The sequence below is a fragment of the Terrapene carolina genome, unplaced genomic scaffold (genome assembly GCF_002925995.2).
Source record: "Terrapene carolina triunguis isolate 2854851 unplaced genomic scaffold, T_m_triunguis-2.0 Scaffold22, whole genome shotgun sequence".
NCBI classification, from domain to species: Eukaryota; Metazoa; Chordata; order Testudines; family Emydidae; genus Terrapene; species Terrapene triunguis.
Genome location: NW_020664373.1, coordinates 8,365,306 through 8,384,638, shown reverse-complemented (window position 1 = coordinate 8,384,638; position 19,333 = coordinate 8,365,306). Strand labels below are relative to the sequence as shown.

At 43.5% G+C, this 19,333-nt stretch overlaps 1 protein-coding gene across 3 annotated transcripts in view; it reads right to left on the bottom strand.

The window, feature by feature from the left end:
- The window catches only part of LOC112117532 (epidermal growth factor-like protein 6), a 63,542-nt gene that overhangs the window by 39,259 nt on the left and 4,950 nt on the right, over positions 1-19,333 (bottom strand). For all 3 annotated transcript variants that reach the window (XM_024215503.2, XM_024215505.2, XM_024215504.2), the window contains exons 2-5: positions 15,106-15,215; positions 10,244-10,336; positions 6,234-6,353; positions 289-408 (exon numbers count right to left, since the gene is read on the bottom strand). In XM_024215503.2, coding sequence (XP_024071271.1) covers positions 289-408; positions 6,234-6,353; positions 10,244-10,336; positions 15,106-15,215 — 443 coding nt within the window. The remainder of the gene's footprint in view (positions 1-288; positions 409-6,233; positions 6,354-10,243; positions 10,337-15,105; positions 15,216-19,333) is intronic.

The window sequence follows — 19,333 nt, the reverse complement described above, 5'->3', positions numbered from 1 at the left end:
AACGGATTCCTATTTTACTTCTGCACTGTTGGTCATTCGTCAGCGATGAGACTGACCTTTGGATCTTAAGCACATTACTATTCTTTCCTATGTTCTGAAAATAGTAGGGATAATTTCTTTGTCACACACTGAAAACAAAAGGCCCTAACCTTGAGCCTGCGAGGAGGGATCAGTAGTCCAACACCAGCTGCCATACAGAGTTTTTTAAGATTCAGGACTTCATTCTGAATGGGCTCTGCAGAAAAAATTGAGAGTAGGAAAAAAAAAAAAAAATCACGCCACACATACCTATACACGTCCTTCCATTTGGTCCCAACTGAAGTCCAGTTGATGGACACAAACACCGCACCTCCTTTTTGACTTCTTCGCATCCATACTGGCAGTTCACCATAGCACATGTCCTGGAATCTGAAGACAAAACACACCCTTCTTGGAATCTAGACTGGAACAAGACCAGCCCTTTTCCTAAACTAAAAGACACAAATAAGTGCCAACTCCAAAGATCAAAATGCAAAATATCAAGTACAGCAAAATAAACCAACCAACCGTCATCACCTCAGTAGTCTTGCAGTAGGGGGATAATATCCCTAAACATAATATGTCCGTTCTCCCCACTCCACCCCCACAAACTGCTAAGTAGCCCAGCTTGTGACAGATTCAGGGCTACCCCATGTAACTAATGTACCCCCATTCGTCTGCTTCTATGATAGAGCTGGGTGAGTGGTTGTACAAAAGACCTGGACAAGCATACCATGAATCTGTATTCCTCTGTCCAAAGTCCCAGTCAACTCAGGACTCTCTCTTCTGGGCCCAAGAGTTATCTGTCTACTTAGCCAGTCCACGTTCAACTCATAGGGCAGTAGATGGTTACAGAACATTATGGTGACCTTAATACTTGGTCTCATCAGGGGAACCACCACCACCTGCTGCCAGACCCTCTTACCCTGCACCCTTGCGTACACCCTCCAAAAACCTTTCCATTATCTCATTTGACCATTAGCACAAATAGATTTCCCTGTATGCAGGTAGATTGATCACTGCTACCAGATTCACTGAAAAGAACTGCATACCCCTCAAATCAGTGTGTTCACCAATACATCCCTCTGCAGCATGGGGTGACCCAGACCCACCACTGTGAACCATAACTGCACTCTGTATTTCTCTGCTATTTCCACCCTGTAGCCCCCACTTGTTCACCCCAAACAGCCTCCCATGACTCCCCACCCTCCAGATCAATCCCAAGCCCCACACTTTCTAGCCTACGTCCTTGCCTCACATTGCCACCCACAGCAGCAGCACAGGATTCAAAGGGCTGTTTGCAAGCCACTGCTGTAAGGTCTGAGGCCTTCTTCTGCAGCCGTATTAGGAGAGCAGCAGCCATGAACCAAGAAGCAGAAAGTCACATCCTCATACTCCACCTAAATTACATTAAAACAATGTAATATCAGGCTGTTCAGAAGGCGCTCCTGTCCCAATAGCACCCACCCACTCACCAGACAATGAAACAGATCTTAAGATGTTTAAAGAAAACTTTGTTTGATAGCATTCGCTCTGGCAAGGAATCGCTTATCCTTGAGGGTGATTGTGAAATCTCTACTTCTTTATCCTTTTGCCTTTTTGGTCCCTACTTCTCCATTGTTTATCTGTGTGGTTTCTGTTTGGTTCTTTGATTGTTTGTTGCAGAACTAATTTTGCAAGATTTAAATCAACTAAGGTGGTGGGGTCTGATGGGGTAAAAAATTGTTTCGTAATGGGCTAGGATTGTAATACTGTTTTGTAATACTTCAGTTTAAAATGCTTGGTTAAGGTCTAGCTAAGCAGGACTCAAGTTTCACTATATAAACTGGGGTCCAAAAGGAAGTTCTTTGGAACCAACTCCAGGACACAGCCCAAGGTCAGAGCTGTCAGACCTCAACACCCTACCAACTATATTGTGCAGAAGCTGGAGTCCCCAGATGACCTGATCCTGACCACCAGGAAAAGTTCATCTGCTTTATTGGGAGTGGTGACCATTATATGCTTAGCATGTGCATTCTGTTTTGGTGATTGTTAATAACTAGAGGTTAAGGATATTATTGTGTAAGGCTCTTTCACTGGTAAAAGGTACTGCAAATCCACAGATTACGCCCTGAGCCCTAGGAACTGGGTAAGAGTGGATGCCTTATACCCTAAGCCCAGGACGGGAAAGGGTCTGGTGCCTAAATTAAGGGTTACACCTTGAGCCCAGGAAGGGTAAAGGTGGGTGCCCTCGAGTATGTGGGTAACACCACTAGTCCAGTCTGTAAGCTACTGGCTTTTTCTTCCTGGGCAGCTGCATGACTGACAGGGTCTGTTCTTCCTGCTGCTCCCAAGGTTCTGGTTTGGGCATAGACTTTGTTGTGCCAACTAGGCCCACCGCACTCCCCATCAATGGCCACGGCTCTTTGGCCCGGTTCTCTGAGGATTCCTGATCTACAATTCAAGACAGCAGAGTCCAACTGGTCCATCCAAGTCCCCTTTCCTCTCCTTCCTCATCTGATTCACCTCTTGGTCATCTCAAGCTAACTGCTGCACGCTCCACCATAACTCCCTGTCTCTCTCCCCTTGAGGGAGACAGGGGAGAGACAAAGTAGCACTGTCATGAGATGCAGTTCCCCTCACTCCCCAGTCCCCTATTGTCCCCCTCACCTCCTCCCATCTCTCTGCTGGTATCTCCAGCTCCATGCAAAGGAGAGGCCCCCTTGCTCCTCAGATCCAGCAATGCTCCAAGGTGAAACTGCACCATCCTCTCCTTTGCCCATTACTAAATTTCCACACCTAATGCCAGCCTCAGGAACACATACTGGGAAACCCAGTAAGGAGACTATGCTACCATTTCCCTCTAACAGTGCTTGTTCTGCCTGCCCCATATTGGGAACAACTGGCTTCTGCCCCCTTGCTAACTCTTCCTCACCTTGTGCTTGGGACAATGACTCTGTTATCCCAACCACCTGACTTCATATCACTGCCCTCCATTTGGCAGTCCCTCTGGCACTGCCACCAGTGTCTCTGCCAGACCGTTTTGGGACCATCACTCCTCTTCCTGGGGTGTGTCCAACTTCTAGCTGTTGCTGCCCACTCTAGGCATCAGTCACCAGCAGGTGACTCACCTTCCTTGCTGCTCCTTCCCTGGCAGCAGTCCCCACAGCTACCAGTGCATACTCTGCCAGCAAGATTCTCACTTGGCACTCTAACATCTGGGTTACTTGCAGTCACCAGTGCATAGTCCTCCATGGTTGCCTGCAGAGCTTTGGCTGCTACCAGCACTCCTGTGACAGCTACTCTCACTTCTACTCCCCTAGCAGCCATTACTGGAGCTCCCTTTGGCTGCTCATCCTCCCTCACTGATCTTGCCCTAGAGACACTCTCTTGCTGCTCCCTGGCTACAGGCTTTACCTGCCGTTTTCCAATTCCAGCAGCCACTGTGCTAGTATCCTGCTGTCCTCTGCTTCCCAAATACCTCGCTCACAACCGCATCCCTTGAGGGAGCCCACAGGACTCCTCTAAACCATCAGGCTCTCCAGGGTCCCCACTGTACCCTCCTGCTCCAAACTATGGCAGGGCCCCCAGAGAAGCATGCTGCTCTCTCCACCTCCTCTGCCTCTCAGTAGCTTTACCCAGCTCTCTCTGGACAGCACCTAAGGCACACCCCTCACCTACAGGGTAGGAGAAGCCATATTGGCAGCTAAGAACCTTGCTGCAGAACCAGCAGTCTATAACATCAACTTCCTCCTAGCCAAAGGTAATCATGTGGGCTTGAGACCAATTAACCCACCTGCTTGCACCTGTTTGGGAGGGCCAGGCCTAATTAGAGACAAAGCCCAGCTGGGGAAGGGCTGGTTTAGTTCCACCCCCACCCACCCCATGAAGAGTTGGGAAAGCCCCATCTTTATCTCTAGAAATTAGGCTGAGAAGGAGAGAAGAACAGACAGGCTACTCAAGGGGTGAGTTGGAAGCTTAACTAGACACAGGGGACCTGAGGAGCTCTAGCCTGTCTGCACCCTTGAGTGAGGTGAGGAATGTGCCAGCCCCGGGGCTGTGGGGTTGATCAAGTTATAGCTCTTGGAACTGTGAGTAAAGACACCACCTCTTCCTGTTTGATTCCTACTGCAATCAGTAAAACAAGACTTTAGAGTATGTTCTTTATAAATAAATAGGATTACACCAAAGAAATACCTGATTCTATCACTAAACAACCTGGAAGACCCAGAATGTTGGCTAACTGTGGGTTAAAAGGGGCAACAGTATGAATAAAAAAAGCTTGCTTACTGTCACTCTCAGAACTCTTTGCAACAACACTGTATAAACAAGCCAACTGTGCAGTATATGGGTATATGTGTACCTATAAATATGTCTTGTACATACAGTATTGTACATATTACTTCTAGATGCCTTTGTACAGGTTTAAAGAAACAACACTCAGGAAAGTGAATTTTGTCTATGAAGATAAGCAATACATATCATTGACATCAAGTGCTTGGTGGATTCCTAAAAGTATTCAACATTTATATGGATGAGAATATTCACAGGTGCAGTAGATAAATATGATAAAAAAATTGGATGGGCCACAAGTCATTTTACTTCAGTACATAAAACTAACTTCTAAGTGACACAGGATTAGGAAGAAATTTCCCAAATGAGAAGATTACTTCCTAATTGTCCATTATGTTCACCTCTCTATGAAGCAGCTGGTACTGATTTGTTTCAGACAGGACATTGAATTAGATGGACCGATCTAGTATAACAATTTCTATGGAACTCTGACTACTAAATTTAGGTACTAGGTTATTAATGGCTTAGTGCTTCAGGGAGGAGGAGGGCTGTGCCTAGCTTAAAGCTGGGTGGAAGACTGATTTGGGTTTTTTTTATTGTTGTAAATAAACCAGACACCAAGAAGGGCTGTGACTATGTGGGGTTTGTTCACGGAGCCCTGAAGAAGAGGAAAACGGACAGGGGACTGCATAGGGCCGCTGGAGGCAAGGGAATGCTTGGGTGGTGGCCAGTGCATTACAGTATGTCAACAATGCAGCTGGAAGCATGCTTCCCATCTTGGGTTGACAGACATGTGCTAGGTCAAGCAGAGCTAGCACATGAAAAATAGCAGTGTAGCAGGGGTCAGCAGTGGCTCAGGCTAGCCACTACGGAATGTACCAAGAATTCTGGCTGGGTTTGTGCTCTGGCAGCTAGCCCGAGCCACCCCCTGCACTACTCCTGACTACATGGCTATTTTTAGTGTGCCAGCTCTACTTGAGCTAGCGCACGTCTGTCGACACAAGCTGGTAGACAGACAACACACCAGGAAAAGAGATGATGCAGGGTGCTACGAAGGACTATAACAAGGAGTAATAGGATAAAATTATGCATGGGAAAATGGAGGCCAAATATTAGGAAAAGTTTCTTAATGGTGGGATATATTAGTATGAAAGTCTTCCAAAGAAGTACTGTAAACACCAGGGCTTGGCTCGTGTCAGACAGAACTAGAGAGAGCACTAGAAAGTAATTTCTAGGATATTAAATTGGCACTTTCACTTTGGGGTGGAAAAAGGCCATTCCAAAGTGGAAGAACACTGTTTCCCCATGTTTTAAGAAGCTTACTGAACACTGTGAACCTCACTAAAAATTCAGTTTGAAATCTGTATCTATAGTTTATTGTACTGGGCTCATTCATCCCTAGTCAATAAGGATATTGGTCCCAGGATATCAGAGAGACAAGGTGAGTGAGGTAATATCTTTTATTGGACCAACTTTTGCTGGTGAAAGAGACAAGCTTTGGAGCTTACATAGGTCTGAAGAAGAGCTCTGTGTAAAATCAAAAGCTTGTCTGTCTCATCAACAGAAGCTGGTCCAATAAAAGATATTACCTCACCCGCCTTGTCTTTCTAATATGGTGCACTAGCAGAGTTGTGGACAGAGGCTATGCAAGCTAACCTACATTTGAACTAAGCCTGTAGAACTGTCTAATGATTTTATTTTTAAGGACTAACATTCCCCTAAAAACACAACTGTACCCTAGATTAGTTTAATCTATCCCTTTAAAAATACAGCCACAGGAGAGCACATCCTTTAGTGTTGACAGCACTAGGAACCTGAGAGAGATACCCTGTCACAGAAACTAGCTGCCAGCCATCATTACACAGGAGTCATTTGTGATAAGATACTGATTGGATAATCTGTGTATCTAAATTACTACCTGTCCTGCGATATGTGTTACTTACTTGCACACGTGCCATCTGGCATGAGCATGTAGCCATTGAGACAATAGCACTTGTAGCTGCCATGGGTGTTCATACATCTATGCTTACAGGGACGTGGTTTCAATCCACATTCATTTGTATCTGCAGAAATAATTGGAATGAAATGAGTGCAGAGATTTTTGTTATTTTAAATATATGGTTATAATGTTGCGTCATGCCTAAAATTCCCCAAAGTAAAAGCCCTGGGATAGAAAATGAGCCAACCCTTTGCAAGAAAGGAATTCAGCAGACCATCTGCCTAAGTGAGTGCTATAAAAACTAGCAAGGAGAGCCGGCTGCACCTGACAGACTGCAGTGCAACCTCTGGCAGACTGCAAGGGGAGAGAGAACTGCAATTACAATATTTGCTAACAGCAGGGTTTTTATTATTCTAGCTAGAGACTTTAGTGCCCCATCTGACATTCATAAAAAAAAAAAAGTGAAAACAAGTCAGTCACACAGCACGGGGAAAAGAGGACTAAAAGATTTCACGGGCTTAAGCATCAGCTGTGATGTCGTGGCAAGAGCAAATCGTTAAGGGAGACAGAGGTGATCATATGTTAAGAATTGTCTGTTTCCTTAACAAAACAAAACAAACAAACCAAAAAAACCTCATGCAGCTGAGTTCTTTACCATTCTCAAAACTCAACCTGTCAATAAAATCTGAAAAGTATCAGTGTAGCTGAGGGTAAACCCACTTCTCATTTGGGGAATATGGAGTTTAGGTTAGTTTACCCACTTTTTTTTTTTAAACTACTCCTGAAAAGGGCAAGAAAGAAACAATATTAGTTTTTAATTGCCCAGGAACCAGCTTTTGTAGAGAAGGAAATCACCTAGCTGAATTTAATTTGCCTGGAGTGGAATACAGTGCTGACAATGGAGGCTACACTCCCTGTTATATGTGAACAGTATCTGCATTTGTGACTTTCATAAACTGTTTGGCAACTGCTCCTCTTTCACTATTTTGAAACCTGTTTATCAAATACTGAAGAGTTCATTAACAAAACACATCACTGCACATAGTCCACACACCATGTGTTCACAGTAATGTGATTTCAATAAAAAAAACATCTCAGAGGGCTGAGTGGGCTCAATTCCAGTTCGAATGGTCTCAGCATCTGTTCATGTGTCAGTGTGGCCTGCAGGCCAGAGGAAAATCTCCAGGCCACAAAGAGCAAACCGTCTGGGTAGTGATATGTCTGCAAAAGTATTTGTCAGAGCCCATTCCAACAAAAAAAGGAAACATGATATTACTCAAAATATTGTTGTTTCATACATCTTTAGAGACACACCAATTTGGAAATTACAACTGAAAGTTTTGTAACTACTACAGTTCCATGTAACAGCCAGGATTACTGTAACAAAGATGAGCAGAAATTTGTTTATTCAACTAGACAATGGACACATTTTTCAAAGTTACCAAAGTGACTTAGGAGCCTAAGTCCTATTGCCTTTCAGTGATTCTTAGCCTCTTATGAAAAATGGGACTTAGGTGCTTTAGAAATTTTTACCCATTGCATATAGTCAATTTTATCATTTCCTCTAGAGTCAGTCGGTTAGTTTTTTCCTTGCTGAAAATTCCTTATAAATAGTGTCAACATGGAAGAAGAAAAATTGGAGGGCTTTTCTGAAGGGTTTTTCTAATAGCACCCTTCAAATAATGTTCTGCAGTGATCTCAGAAATTGGACTGTTTAATTTTTTTGCAAACTGTTAATATTCAAAGTTGACAGTGTCCTTTTAATCTGATTGCTTAACATTTTAAAGCAGAGCCTAAAAACACTGTGAAAAGTAACAGTATATTCCCTTTTCAAAATTTTCAAAGGCTACCTGTAAACTTATGAAGCCAAAACTATGCACTCAAGTTTCTGAATGTACAAGTTTGGATGCCCTAATTTCGGAGTTCTCAAAAATTCAAATTAGCATGTACAAACAAAGGGTATTTGCCCATGTAAATTGTGAAGTGTCCATCAAGTCAGTTCAGAAGAAAAACTTGTGGTCAAGGAACTAGAGTGGGATTTCTGGGTTCAATTCCTGTTTATGAGAAGTTCTTGTGGGTCTTTGGGGACGTCTCTAATCACTCTGCATCTCATTTCTCCATCCATAAAATGGGGAAGATAATTTATTTAATTAGTAAGATGCCTATACAAGACTCTAGGTGCCCTAACCTATACTACAATAAAATTTCAACAGCATGAAAATAATTCTGAGCAGGAACTCAGCAAGCCTACCATCTAGAGAACTCATTTCCACCCCTTAATTGTAGTGGGAAGCATGCTCTCAGCCCTGTCCACAAATCCTCTCAAACATGTTTCTTTTGAAGTGTGCCTGGGCTATTTTGAACTAGTAGGGGTGCAAATTTATAATGCTTCCTTTCTTTCATGTCTATTCTGGCTATAAACTCTCGGATTATGTTTTTTTACTATGCTTAAGCACTGTGCCTAGCATGATGGGATCTTGATCAAGACCTTTTGGCAGTACTGTACTATAAATAGGGCTGCCAACTTTCTAATGGCACAAAACCGAACACCCCTGCCCCGCCCCTTCTCCGAGGCCCCGTCCCCACTCGTTCCGTTCCCCCCTCCCTTTGTCGCTCGCTCTCCCCCACCCTCACTCACTTTCACCGGGCTCTGGCTGGGGGTGGGGCCGGGGATGAGGGGTTTGGGGTGAGGGAGAGGGTGCCAGGCTGGGATGGGGGTTGGGGCAGGGGTTTGGGCTGTGTGGCCGGGGTATGGGCTCTGAGTGGGGCTAGAAATGAGGGGTTCAGGGTGCGGGAGAGGGCTCTGGGCTGTGGCAGGGGGTTGGGCTGCAGGGGAGGGGGAGGACTCTGGCTGGGGTGCAGGCTCTGAGTATGGGGCTGGGGATGAGAGATTTGGGGTTCAGGAGGGGGCTCAGGGCTGGGGCAGGGGGTGTGCGGGGTCCCAGCAGCGCTTACTGTGACTCCCAGGAAGCAGCCGCCAGGTCCCTGCAGCCCCTAGGTGCATGGGCGGCCAGGGAGGCTCCACGTGCTGCCGTTATGCCCACCCTCGCAGCTCCCATTGGCCGTGGTTCCCGGCCAATGGGAGCTGCGGAGCCGACGCTTGGGGTGGGGACACATGGAGCCTCTCTGGCTTCCCATGCACCCCAGGGCTGCTTCCGGGAGCCACAGGGAGCTTGCTTTAGCCCCAGACCCCCGCTGCACCACCGACCAGACTTTTAATGGCCCCGTGAGCAGTGCCGACCAAAGCTGCCAGGGTCCCTTTTTGACCGGGCATTCTGGTCGAAAACTGGATGCCTGGCAACCCTAACTATAAACAATACAAAAACTGTTTGCATACATCCGATATTCTGACCAAAGATATAGGACAGCCAACAACATACACCCCAAATCCTGGCTGCATGAGCAGAAGAAAGGAAATGTACAGGAGGGATTCAGAACACTGAACACTTGCACTTTAAGTGGATTTTATATACTGTAAAGATACTGAAGACCAAGTATGGTTCAATGGCTTGGGCACTAGCCTAGGACCTGGGAAACCCCTAGGTTCAATTCCTTGCTCTGCCCCAGCTGTCCTGACATACCTTGGGCAAGTCACTTAGCTGCTCTGTGCCTCAGTTCCCCCTCTGTACAATGGAGCTAATGGCACTGCCCTGTCTTACAGGAGTACCGTCAGTAAAAATACATGGAGGATTGTGAGGCACTCTGATACTAGAGCGATGGGGGCCATGTAAGTACTATAGATAAGTACAGTATCTAGAAGAAAGATGCTTGTTGAGGGAACAGGTAAGTAGAACGTTTTCACTGAAGACTATTACCTGTTTTAGTTTCCATATTTATCCTTTAATCATCCATGACAATTCAGAATTCCTAAGTCAGTTAAAGTTGTAGCTGCAAACAAATGGCTGAGATTTCCCCTCCCACACACACACTTTTCCATAGGGAGCTGAAGACAAGGAGACAGATTGTCAATGATCAAAGTCTCTTTTCTGGAGAAGAACTATAATGTGTACAAACCTTGACTGCAGGTTTTCCCTGTAAATCCAGGAAAACAGTTGCATTTGTTTGGCCCCACGCACTCACCATACTTGCACCCATGTTCACAGGTGGCTGGAGGGCAAAACAGAGAGAAATTAAAGATGTTGTTGCTGGAAGGTAGAGACATTTCTGCATTACAAGAGAACCTAGTGTGAACTAAAGTTGTCAAAGTCTTTAATCTGCATCACTCCATGATACCTAGAGGACATTTTAATTGAACAGGACAAAACTCAAGGCAGCACAGATAGCTTGCTCTGTCTGCACTGGTAAATTTTTGTTGAGTGGGGAGCAGGAGGAAGATACTGGCTAAGCATGAGCATGGGAGGGAAAAGAAGGAATTTGGCACTGATGTGGAGCAGAAGAGAGTAGCGTTGCAGGCAGAAGAGGTTGGCAGGGCTTTGGGGCTGAAGGGAAAGGAAGGGGAGATGGTGCTGCCATTGGCTTACAAAGAGCTGTATGCACTGAAAGGAATCTCATAGCTTTCTTCCTTCGTCCCCTCCAGAACAATCCCCTCACTTTCTTTCCCCCTGCCAAAAATGGGGTTGCATCAGTAAGAGGCTGCATCAATTTCCTCTTTAGCACTTTCCCTGTCCCTCAGCACAATGGAGCTTGACCGTAGGAGAGCGTGGAGCCACTGGAAGAATAGAGCTGCAGTCTAAGGCAGCTGCCAGGGTTCTGCTACATCACAGTACATGTTTCTGCTCATCCATTCAAAGAGTTTACTTGCTGTGGGGGAGCAGGTGAATGGAAATATGTAAGGCTGTTAGAAGCTTAGAAATTTGGAACTAAAATGTGCATCTCTCAAAAAAAGTCTCAAACTCATCTACATTCGTTCATTATCATGTGTTCGTAAGTGCTGTATTAGAGATCTATTTAGCATTTTAAAACCCAAGAGTCAGTTGTAATGTCTGAGCTTTTCTCCTTTTTCCTCTGAATTCCCCCTCACTGTCCTTTGTCCATGCCTCTTCCTTCCTTTTTCTACCCACTCTGGAGTTCCACTTATGAACTTCTCCAGAGAGGCTTTATCTCTATAGAATACTGCTGAATTGTCTTCTTTTCTAAGCCATTCTAGAGCAGCTTCAGGTTACTGTAGATAAGCAGAGTCAGACTCTCTGCCAATTGATTTAGACCCCATGCAGTTCCCCTGGAAATCAGATTACATAAAGATTGAATTGGCACAGAATTTTTCTGATGTGTCTGAACATTTTCTAATTACGGGGTCTGACATGCCACCCGAGAATTGCAGTGACTGTCTGACACAATGCCCATGTAGCACAATATCTTTCTGTATGCAGTAGTAAGATGTTTAACGTCTAATGGTAAAGCACACACAGTATTTAAAGTCTTCCCATATAGTATGAGCATACTGGAGAAACTAATGATGTCAAGACAGCTTCAAATACACTTGTGCATCCTGGTATGCAAAGAGAGCAAAAATTTAGGCCTGGATTCTAAATTACTAACTAAATGCTTTCTAATGTCTTTGGACTGGACAGTTGTATGTCCCATCCCATGCTGAGGGTTACATTTTTCTTTTAAAAAAAATACCAAACAATTTGGCTAGATTTACTGGCAGGGGGGAATTTAAAATTACTCCTTCCATCACCAAGGTCCTCCACACAAGGTTGACTCACTCTAAGGAAGGTCAGGCCAAATAGCTCGAACTCCTGCCAGGAACTTCATAGAAGCTCCCAGGTAGGAGAGTGAGTGAGTGTGTAGAGCCATCAGAGACTCAGGAGCATATCTAGTCCATACTCTAAGTACTCTCTCCCTGTGTGGGGGTGCAGGTGTAAAAATAAAACCAAAAACCTTTGCTTTGTCCTGTTCAAGGTGAAATATTGCCTACCTAATTCAGTGCCCCCAACCTACTTGCTAGATTCACCTCTGGATTCTAGCCTCACCTTTATCTATAACCTTGCCTCTGGCTTGTGCATGGTGGTTACTAAGTTGTGCTTTATATCTTTTGCTCGGAAGCGGTTTCTTTTGGGAGAAACATGAAGCGCACTAGAGCGGATTATAAATTACGATACCTCTTCCACCTGTTAAGCCTGAACATTTATGAGTTTAAGCTTTTTAATTCACAACCCAGAACGTTATTAGCCAGTAGGTGGGTGCCCTTCTTTCTACTACTTCCAAATTGTTCTGAGGGCTTGGCACTTCTTTAAAAAACCTGCTCACATGAGCAAGAAATTCAGTGTGATTACTAACATCAGTAAGTGCTACACAGCATGCAAAAGACTTAATGAACCAGTACTTTAAAATATACCCAGACTTTTAACTGTTTAATATTTCACTAACCATTATGGCTTAATTTTCAGTGCATCCAATATTGTACACCACTAAGCACTGCAGAACTGGAAAACTGCCATCTTAACATTTTTGGTATCCATGAGCTAGTGGGTTGTAAGAATGTCAGCTTTTGCTGTTCAAGATCTAGATCTTGTTTGAGGGGATAACGTGATTTTAGTCAATTAGGCAATAACGTGCCATCGCTGGTAAAATGAGGGTCCGGCTGGAGAATCTTGCCTGTATGCTCGGGGTTCTACTGATCGCCATATTTGGGGTCGGGAAGGAATTTTCCTCCAGGGTAGATTGGCAGAGGCCCTGGAGGTTTTTCGCCTTCCTCCGCAGCATGGGGCAGGGGTCGCAAGCTGGAGGATTCTCTGCGACTTGAAGTCCTTAAATCACGATCTGGAGACTTCAACAGCTGAGTTAAGGGAAAGTGGGTGGGTCAGCTTTTGTGGCCTGCATCATGCGGGAGGTCAGACTAGATGACCATAATGGTCCCTTCTGACCTTAAAGTCTATGAGTCTATCTCTCCAATCTCCCTTTTTGCTAAAGCAATAAAAAATAAGAGCAAAAATTTCAAATGTGTGTTCAATGTTAGGCACCTAAATTCTTGTCTAGACGCCTAAATAAATACCTTGTTTTTTCCCCCCCGGAGGTTTTGAGCACCAGACTACTTAAGGGCCTAAATAAGATTTAGATGCCTAACTTTGGACACCCAAGTTTGAAAAATTTGACCTAAACTAGCACGGGTGCTCAGAACAGTGGTTATGAGTAGTCTGGGGGAATGTGGATTTTTGTTTGGTAAATCAGGACTTAACTGATTTGTCACAAGTCTGTTGTGAAACACCTATTTCCCCAGTGCTTTACAAGTTTCTTACCCTGCTACAGAGCTGTTATTTTATTTTCCAGAGGAGCTCATAAAATGGTATACAGTAATGGAGAATCAGAGCATTGTATCTTGAACATGAGACCCTAAAATATTTTACAAAAGCAGATATTCTCCAGTATGACACATTTTCTTTTTTAAATTGAAGACCTAATTGTGCAATGCATAGATACAAGTAACTCCTGCTGAAGTCAGTGGGATATTGTTGCTGTTGGTTATTTGCATTACCATAGCACCTAGGAGCCCTGGAGATGTGCACAAAGTTTATAGGATCTTGTCCCAATTCTCTTGTGTACCTGTATTACCAGTTAAAGCACATAGGAAAGCCACAATTTAGAATTTGCCAGAATTAGCACAATGGAATTTTGGTCTCTTTTTTAAGTTCTTTAAAAATTTGTTAAACATTTATTAAATGTATTAATCCTTTGCGTTTCAATCACCTCGTACCTCAAATTAATGAAGAATTTCACCGTACCTAAACTGACATAAACCCTGAATGAAAAGTTGCACACTGTGAAATCAAATGAGTATAAAAAAAAAATCCTCACCGACAGTGAGGAGCTACTGCATCTTTATTTACAGTTTAGATTTACATCCTGGTTGACTCAAACCAGAAATCTGCCAGGTGAAGAATTTCAAGAACTTGTGAAAACTGGACACCAATAGGAGGTCATCTGAATGCTTTTTGGGAGAAAAAGTGACTAGTTGCATTTGCTCATCCAAATTACTTTTGCTTATTGCCATATTTACCTCTGTGTATTCTTTAGCACCAGAACTAGAGTTATACAAATAATGCAAAATTATTAAGGAATCCCTTTGCTCAAGTTTTTTTTTTAAACTAGCATTGCTATCTGAAAAGCATATTAATACAATTATAAGGAGAAAAGGTTTTTGAGCATCAGTCCCTTTTAGACGGCAGTCTACTGATTTTTACTAATTATACACTGAACCTTTATTAAACTTCGACAGATAGTCAGCGCTAAGAAATTGACTCCTCCTAAAGTCTGGCATTTTATGAGTTCATTGTGCTTTGCCTAAATACAGCTGGGGAGAGATTTCATATTACCCTCTTCCTAGCATTTGTATGCCCTTAACAGATTGGAAGCCTCTTAAAAGCCATTGATCCTTCATGAAACCAGCTCCCCAGGGACCAGAATACTGGCTGGCAACATAAGTTCTATTCAGATGGACTTGTTGCTTGAATTTTATTCTCTTTTTAGAAGGGTGGAAACTATTGCTTCCCAGAGAATCTGAAGATAAAGGCTGGTACTTAATGAAAAGCATCTGTCTGTAAATATAGTTTTAGTGATTACAGTCTGCATTTCTGATTTTTTGGATCTTGTTCTAATTTTCGATGGCTATCTTGGTACAGGCATTCTCCAATTCTCATCTTTCGGTGTTATGCAGAAGGTCAGGCCAGATAATCCTAATGGTCCCTTCTGGTGTTAAAGTTATGAATCTATTTTACTGGGTGCTTCTGTTTATCCAATTCTGCATTTTTAAAGGGATGCTCTCTAAAAAACACTTATTTTCTTCATGCTCCTACAGTATATTGAATCCTCACTTGTTCTGCTTCCTATAACCTCTGGTGGGCCCATAAGGAGCCACATTATTAAAAGCTAAGCACACAGTCATGAAGATGTCAATGGTTATTTGCTAATGTTACCTTCGCAATGCCCTTTGTTCTTTCTCCAGCCATAGCAGCACTCGAGCTTAGAACCGTAGCGACAAACCCCAGGCTGGCTCACACTCATCAGCTGCCTGTGACCTCTTGAGCTGTGCACGAAGCATAACATTAGCTGCAGCAGAGGAACACATTTTAATCCACCATCACACTGCCTCCTTTGCATGTTTTAATCAAATTTCATCCACCACCACACATTTTAATGTTGCTGACGTGCGTCACTGAAGTAGTCAGCAGGGTTCATAGAAGGGATGCTAAGTAGGCGGTTCAGGGTTTTCAAACTGTAACTAACTTACAGCTTTTCTATTAAAATTGCAAAGTAGAAAATAGGGCCAGATCCTCAGCTCGTACAAGTCAGTGTAGCTTCACTGGAGTCAATGGGGTGATTCCATTTTGCACCAGATGAGGAAATGGGCCGCCGTGACTAATTCTACAATGCTAATGACCAAATTACAATACTTATGGAAAATCAGTGCTGCATAAATCCTGAGGTGGTTACTATGCAGTGATGGTTTTGGGGTCCCCCACCCGCCCATTAACCTCCCCCCAGCCCATCTGTTTTTCCTCCTCCAACTCTTGTCCATAAGGTCTTCTGCCATTCAGCCACCTATGCACGAAACTCCGTCCCTGACCTGAAATCCCATGCGTCCACCCCCTTCTCCACGCCCCTCCTTAATACACTTCTTTGACAAAGTCTACAAATATTTGTCCTTCCTCAAAGAAAATGTTGCCTCATTAGAGATAGTTCAGTAGCTAGAATTTCCAGGTGAAGGTGTGGGTATTTACAGGGCAATTTGTGGGAACATATAAGTCCTATACTGAAAATAAGACTCATGAATTTTTGTACTTCCTCTGATACATATTAACGTCATCGCTTTATCTCCTGATGATAGTGTCATTAATGCCTGTCACCCTGTATTGAGTTGTAATATAACTTTTATTAGAGCAACTATGGAGTTACAATACTCATTACAGATTTCTCAGGCACTTATCCCCATAGGAACCAGTCACATAAATTAAGAGAAAAAGAATACTTCCAAAGATAGGGAATGATATTTCCCTCAGCAAAACTGCCTTCTGAAATGGAACTGTCACCAGAGGCAGGCCAGCCAGGAGACAGGTCAGCAGAAGGAATCCAAGAGCTCATAGTTATTGGCGAGCCTAAACAAAGTGTTGCATCTCACCCTGGGGCAAAGACTTGGGGGTTTGATGGAGCTCTGTAAAGTCTATTCGATAGAGGTTTTTATAACACGCTCACCACTATAGTATCTGAGCGCCTTCCAGCAGTGCATTAAGGCACGTGACTCATCTCTCACGTAGTGCTTATTCTCTCATTCCTCTCCCCAAAGGAAGAAGCATGTGCAGTGAAGTGTCTTGGTCTGGTAGGGTGCGTCTTAAAATATAAATATACCTGTTGCTATAGGTTTGTTAGAAAAGGCAAGATCAAAGAAATGTCTTGCTGATCGTTAGTTCTTGGAAGGTCATGTCAGGTTTCATTGAAGCCTGCTACCATAATGGCTGTAGAAAGATGATACTGTAACCCACACACCTCCTGCGTGTGGTGTTCAGTCCTCTCTAGTGGCACTGAGACCACTTAGCTAATGCTGTAGCAAACTCATTAATTTCTAAGGGCCAGGTAGCTTTTAGCTCATGCAGTAGAGGCTCATGCACTAAGCTTCAGAGATCCCAGGTTCGATCCCACCCACTGACGACCGGGGTCTGTCGGTGCTACAGTGCCACCTGTGGCTGGCTGACACCATTAACTTTACAAATGCATGTTAAAGTTTCTGATGTCATTCCAATAATCAGTTCATTATTCATAGCCTCTGAATTTGGGGCTGTTTGGTTTTTATTCAAAAAAGCTTTGCCTTTCCCTTTCTTTAACAAACGAATATTCCTTTGTAAAACTCAAGGGGCAGATGCTGAGCCAGTGTATATCAGCACAGTTCCATAGACTTCAATGATGTTCTGTGCCTTAACATTGAGGGAAGGCATTTTATGCTGCTCAGATTTAAAGAAATTCTGTTGGGGGTGTATTTTCTACTTTAAAAATCATTCTACTTATGGCTAAAAAGCTTTCTGTTAGGAAAGGGTCTTGAAAACACACCTGAGTCCGTTCTGCCCATGTAGACAAATGACACTACTCCAAAGTCATCTGCAGGAGTCAGGAATCTCATGTGTGATATGAAGAGATTAATGCACAAACCATTAATTCAGTACAAGAATCTAATGGTTTGAGGTAACTGACACTGCACTCCATATTACCAATCTTATATAAAATCCCCTGGATGTACCATGGCTTGATATTGCAGGAACTGCAGATAAAAAGATTACATTTTCCACTAAATCTTCAACATTTTTGTGACTCTCAGGTCCCAGAAGATGAACATATTCCACTAATCAAATTTTTGATTTGAGGACACACAAGGAAAAATTTATCCAGACAATCCTGCCTCTTTAAGGACATGACAGAATACTCAGTTGGTGAGGGGAGATTTAGCTGTCTGGCCATGGATTTTGTTTAAGAGCAATCCAGCTCTAGTCTTCAATATCAGACCATACCTATGGATTCCTCCTTGGAATGGAAGAACGTAGGCATTGCTACAGAAGATCAGGCCTCTTCCCCACCGTGGTCAGTACCAGAGGCTTCACAGAGAGGTGCAAGAAATCCAGCCGAACACAGGTTGGGATCACCTGTCCCTGGAGGACCTTTTTCACTATTCCCTGCCCATCAATCAGATCTATCCCCATTATTGGATGATACCCTGAAGCACAAGAGTTTATATCCTTGCCAAACTTGAAGAAATATAGTAAATCCATCTCAGTCTCCATTTGCTCTGGAGTACCACAAGCACCATTCTGTCCACGTCACCAAGCGAGATGTCTCAACTCATCCCCCTCCTTTGAGATACACCAGGATCAATGACGAATTTAAAGCTGTAGCATTAAAGACCTGAACTGCTGAGGAATAAACCTTTTGCCATTAAGCAATGAGCCTTTCACCCCCAGCTCACAAACTTCATTGAGAACAAATGCCCTAATATAATCTATGTTCCTTTTAGTTTTTTTGTTTTTGTTTTTAAATTGGAAGGCCTAGCTACTCTGATCCTTTAAATTCCAGTGACAATATTTCATGCAAGACTTCAGACCTAACAGAACAAATCAGCAAATATTCCAATTATCTCACTTCTGGATACAGCTAAGCCAACCTCTTTCCAAAGGAGCCATTAATTTTAAAGGCCTGACAGGAGAGGCTCCAGGCCTATTTTTCTGAAGTGCTGAGGACTCAGAAGTTGCTGACACAGAATAATGAACCACCAATAGGCCTCTATGTCACAGTGGTGTGTATGGGATAAGTACAAACAGTTATAAATAGGTGCTAGAATTACATTCTAAAATGTGTTTGTCAAGCAATGCTTAAGCCCAGTCTGCCTTAGACAAAGGAATGTGTATTTGCTTGTGTGACCAGCCTGGTCATCAGGCAGAGACAAAGGTATATTTACATATAAGATAAACAAAGCTAACCAGGTGAAGAGAAAACTTTGTCTGGGGCTTATGTCTCAAAGAATACATTTCAAAAGTTTACTGGACTATAAAAAGAAGAGGACAGAACCCCTAAGCTACCCTTCACCTTAGGAGTCAAAGAAACCAAGCACTTTGAGCTCAGTGAGCTGGGTCATGGCTAAAGAATGGGCTAGCCATGCTGGAAGAATTACTGTGTTGAGAAAAACTTCCTTGAACAAAAGACTCTAGTTTGCTAAGTTGAGTTTTAGTCTGAGAAGTGTGTTTTTACTTTTGTTTGTTTCTAACCATTTCTATTTTAATTCTTTATACTTGATATCACTTTAACCTATTTCCTTTTGTCAGTGAACTTACTTTTACTATAAACCAACTCAGTGCTTTGACTGAAAGAGTGCCGGTTAACCTCAGATAAAGGTAATCAGCTGCTGTGTGCTGTCTTTTAGAGGAGCAGCAAACTTGATAAGGTTTTGCGAGAATTACAGTAAGAAGACTTTGTGGGGCAAGAACTCAGGGCTGAAAGGGTTGTTGAGGTCCGCCTGCAAAGAGTAACTGGATGGTGGAAGCCAGGGTGTGACCTGCATGCTTGTAAGACTGGCTGTTAGTGTCAGAGCTGGGAACCACAGCAGCAGAACATTTAAGACACCCAGAGCTGCAAGGCAGGTGTTGACTCAACCCCTTACTGGCCTGA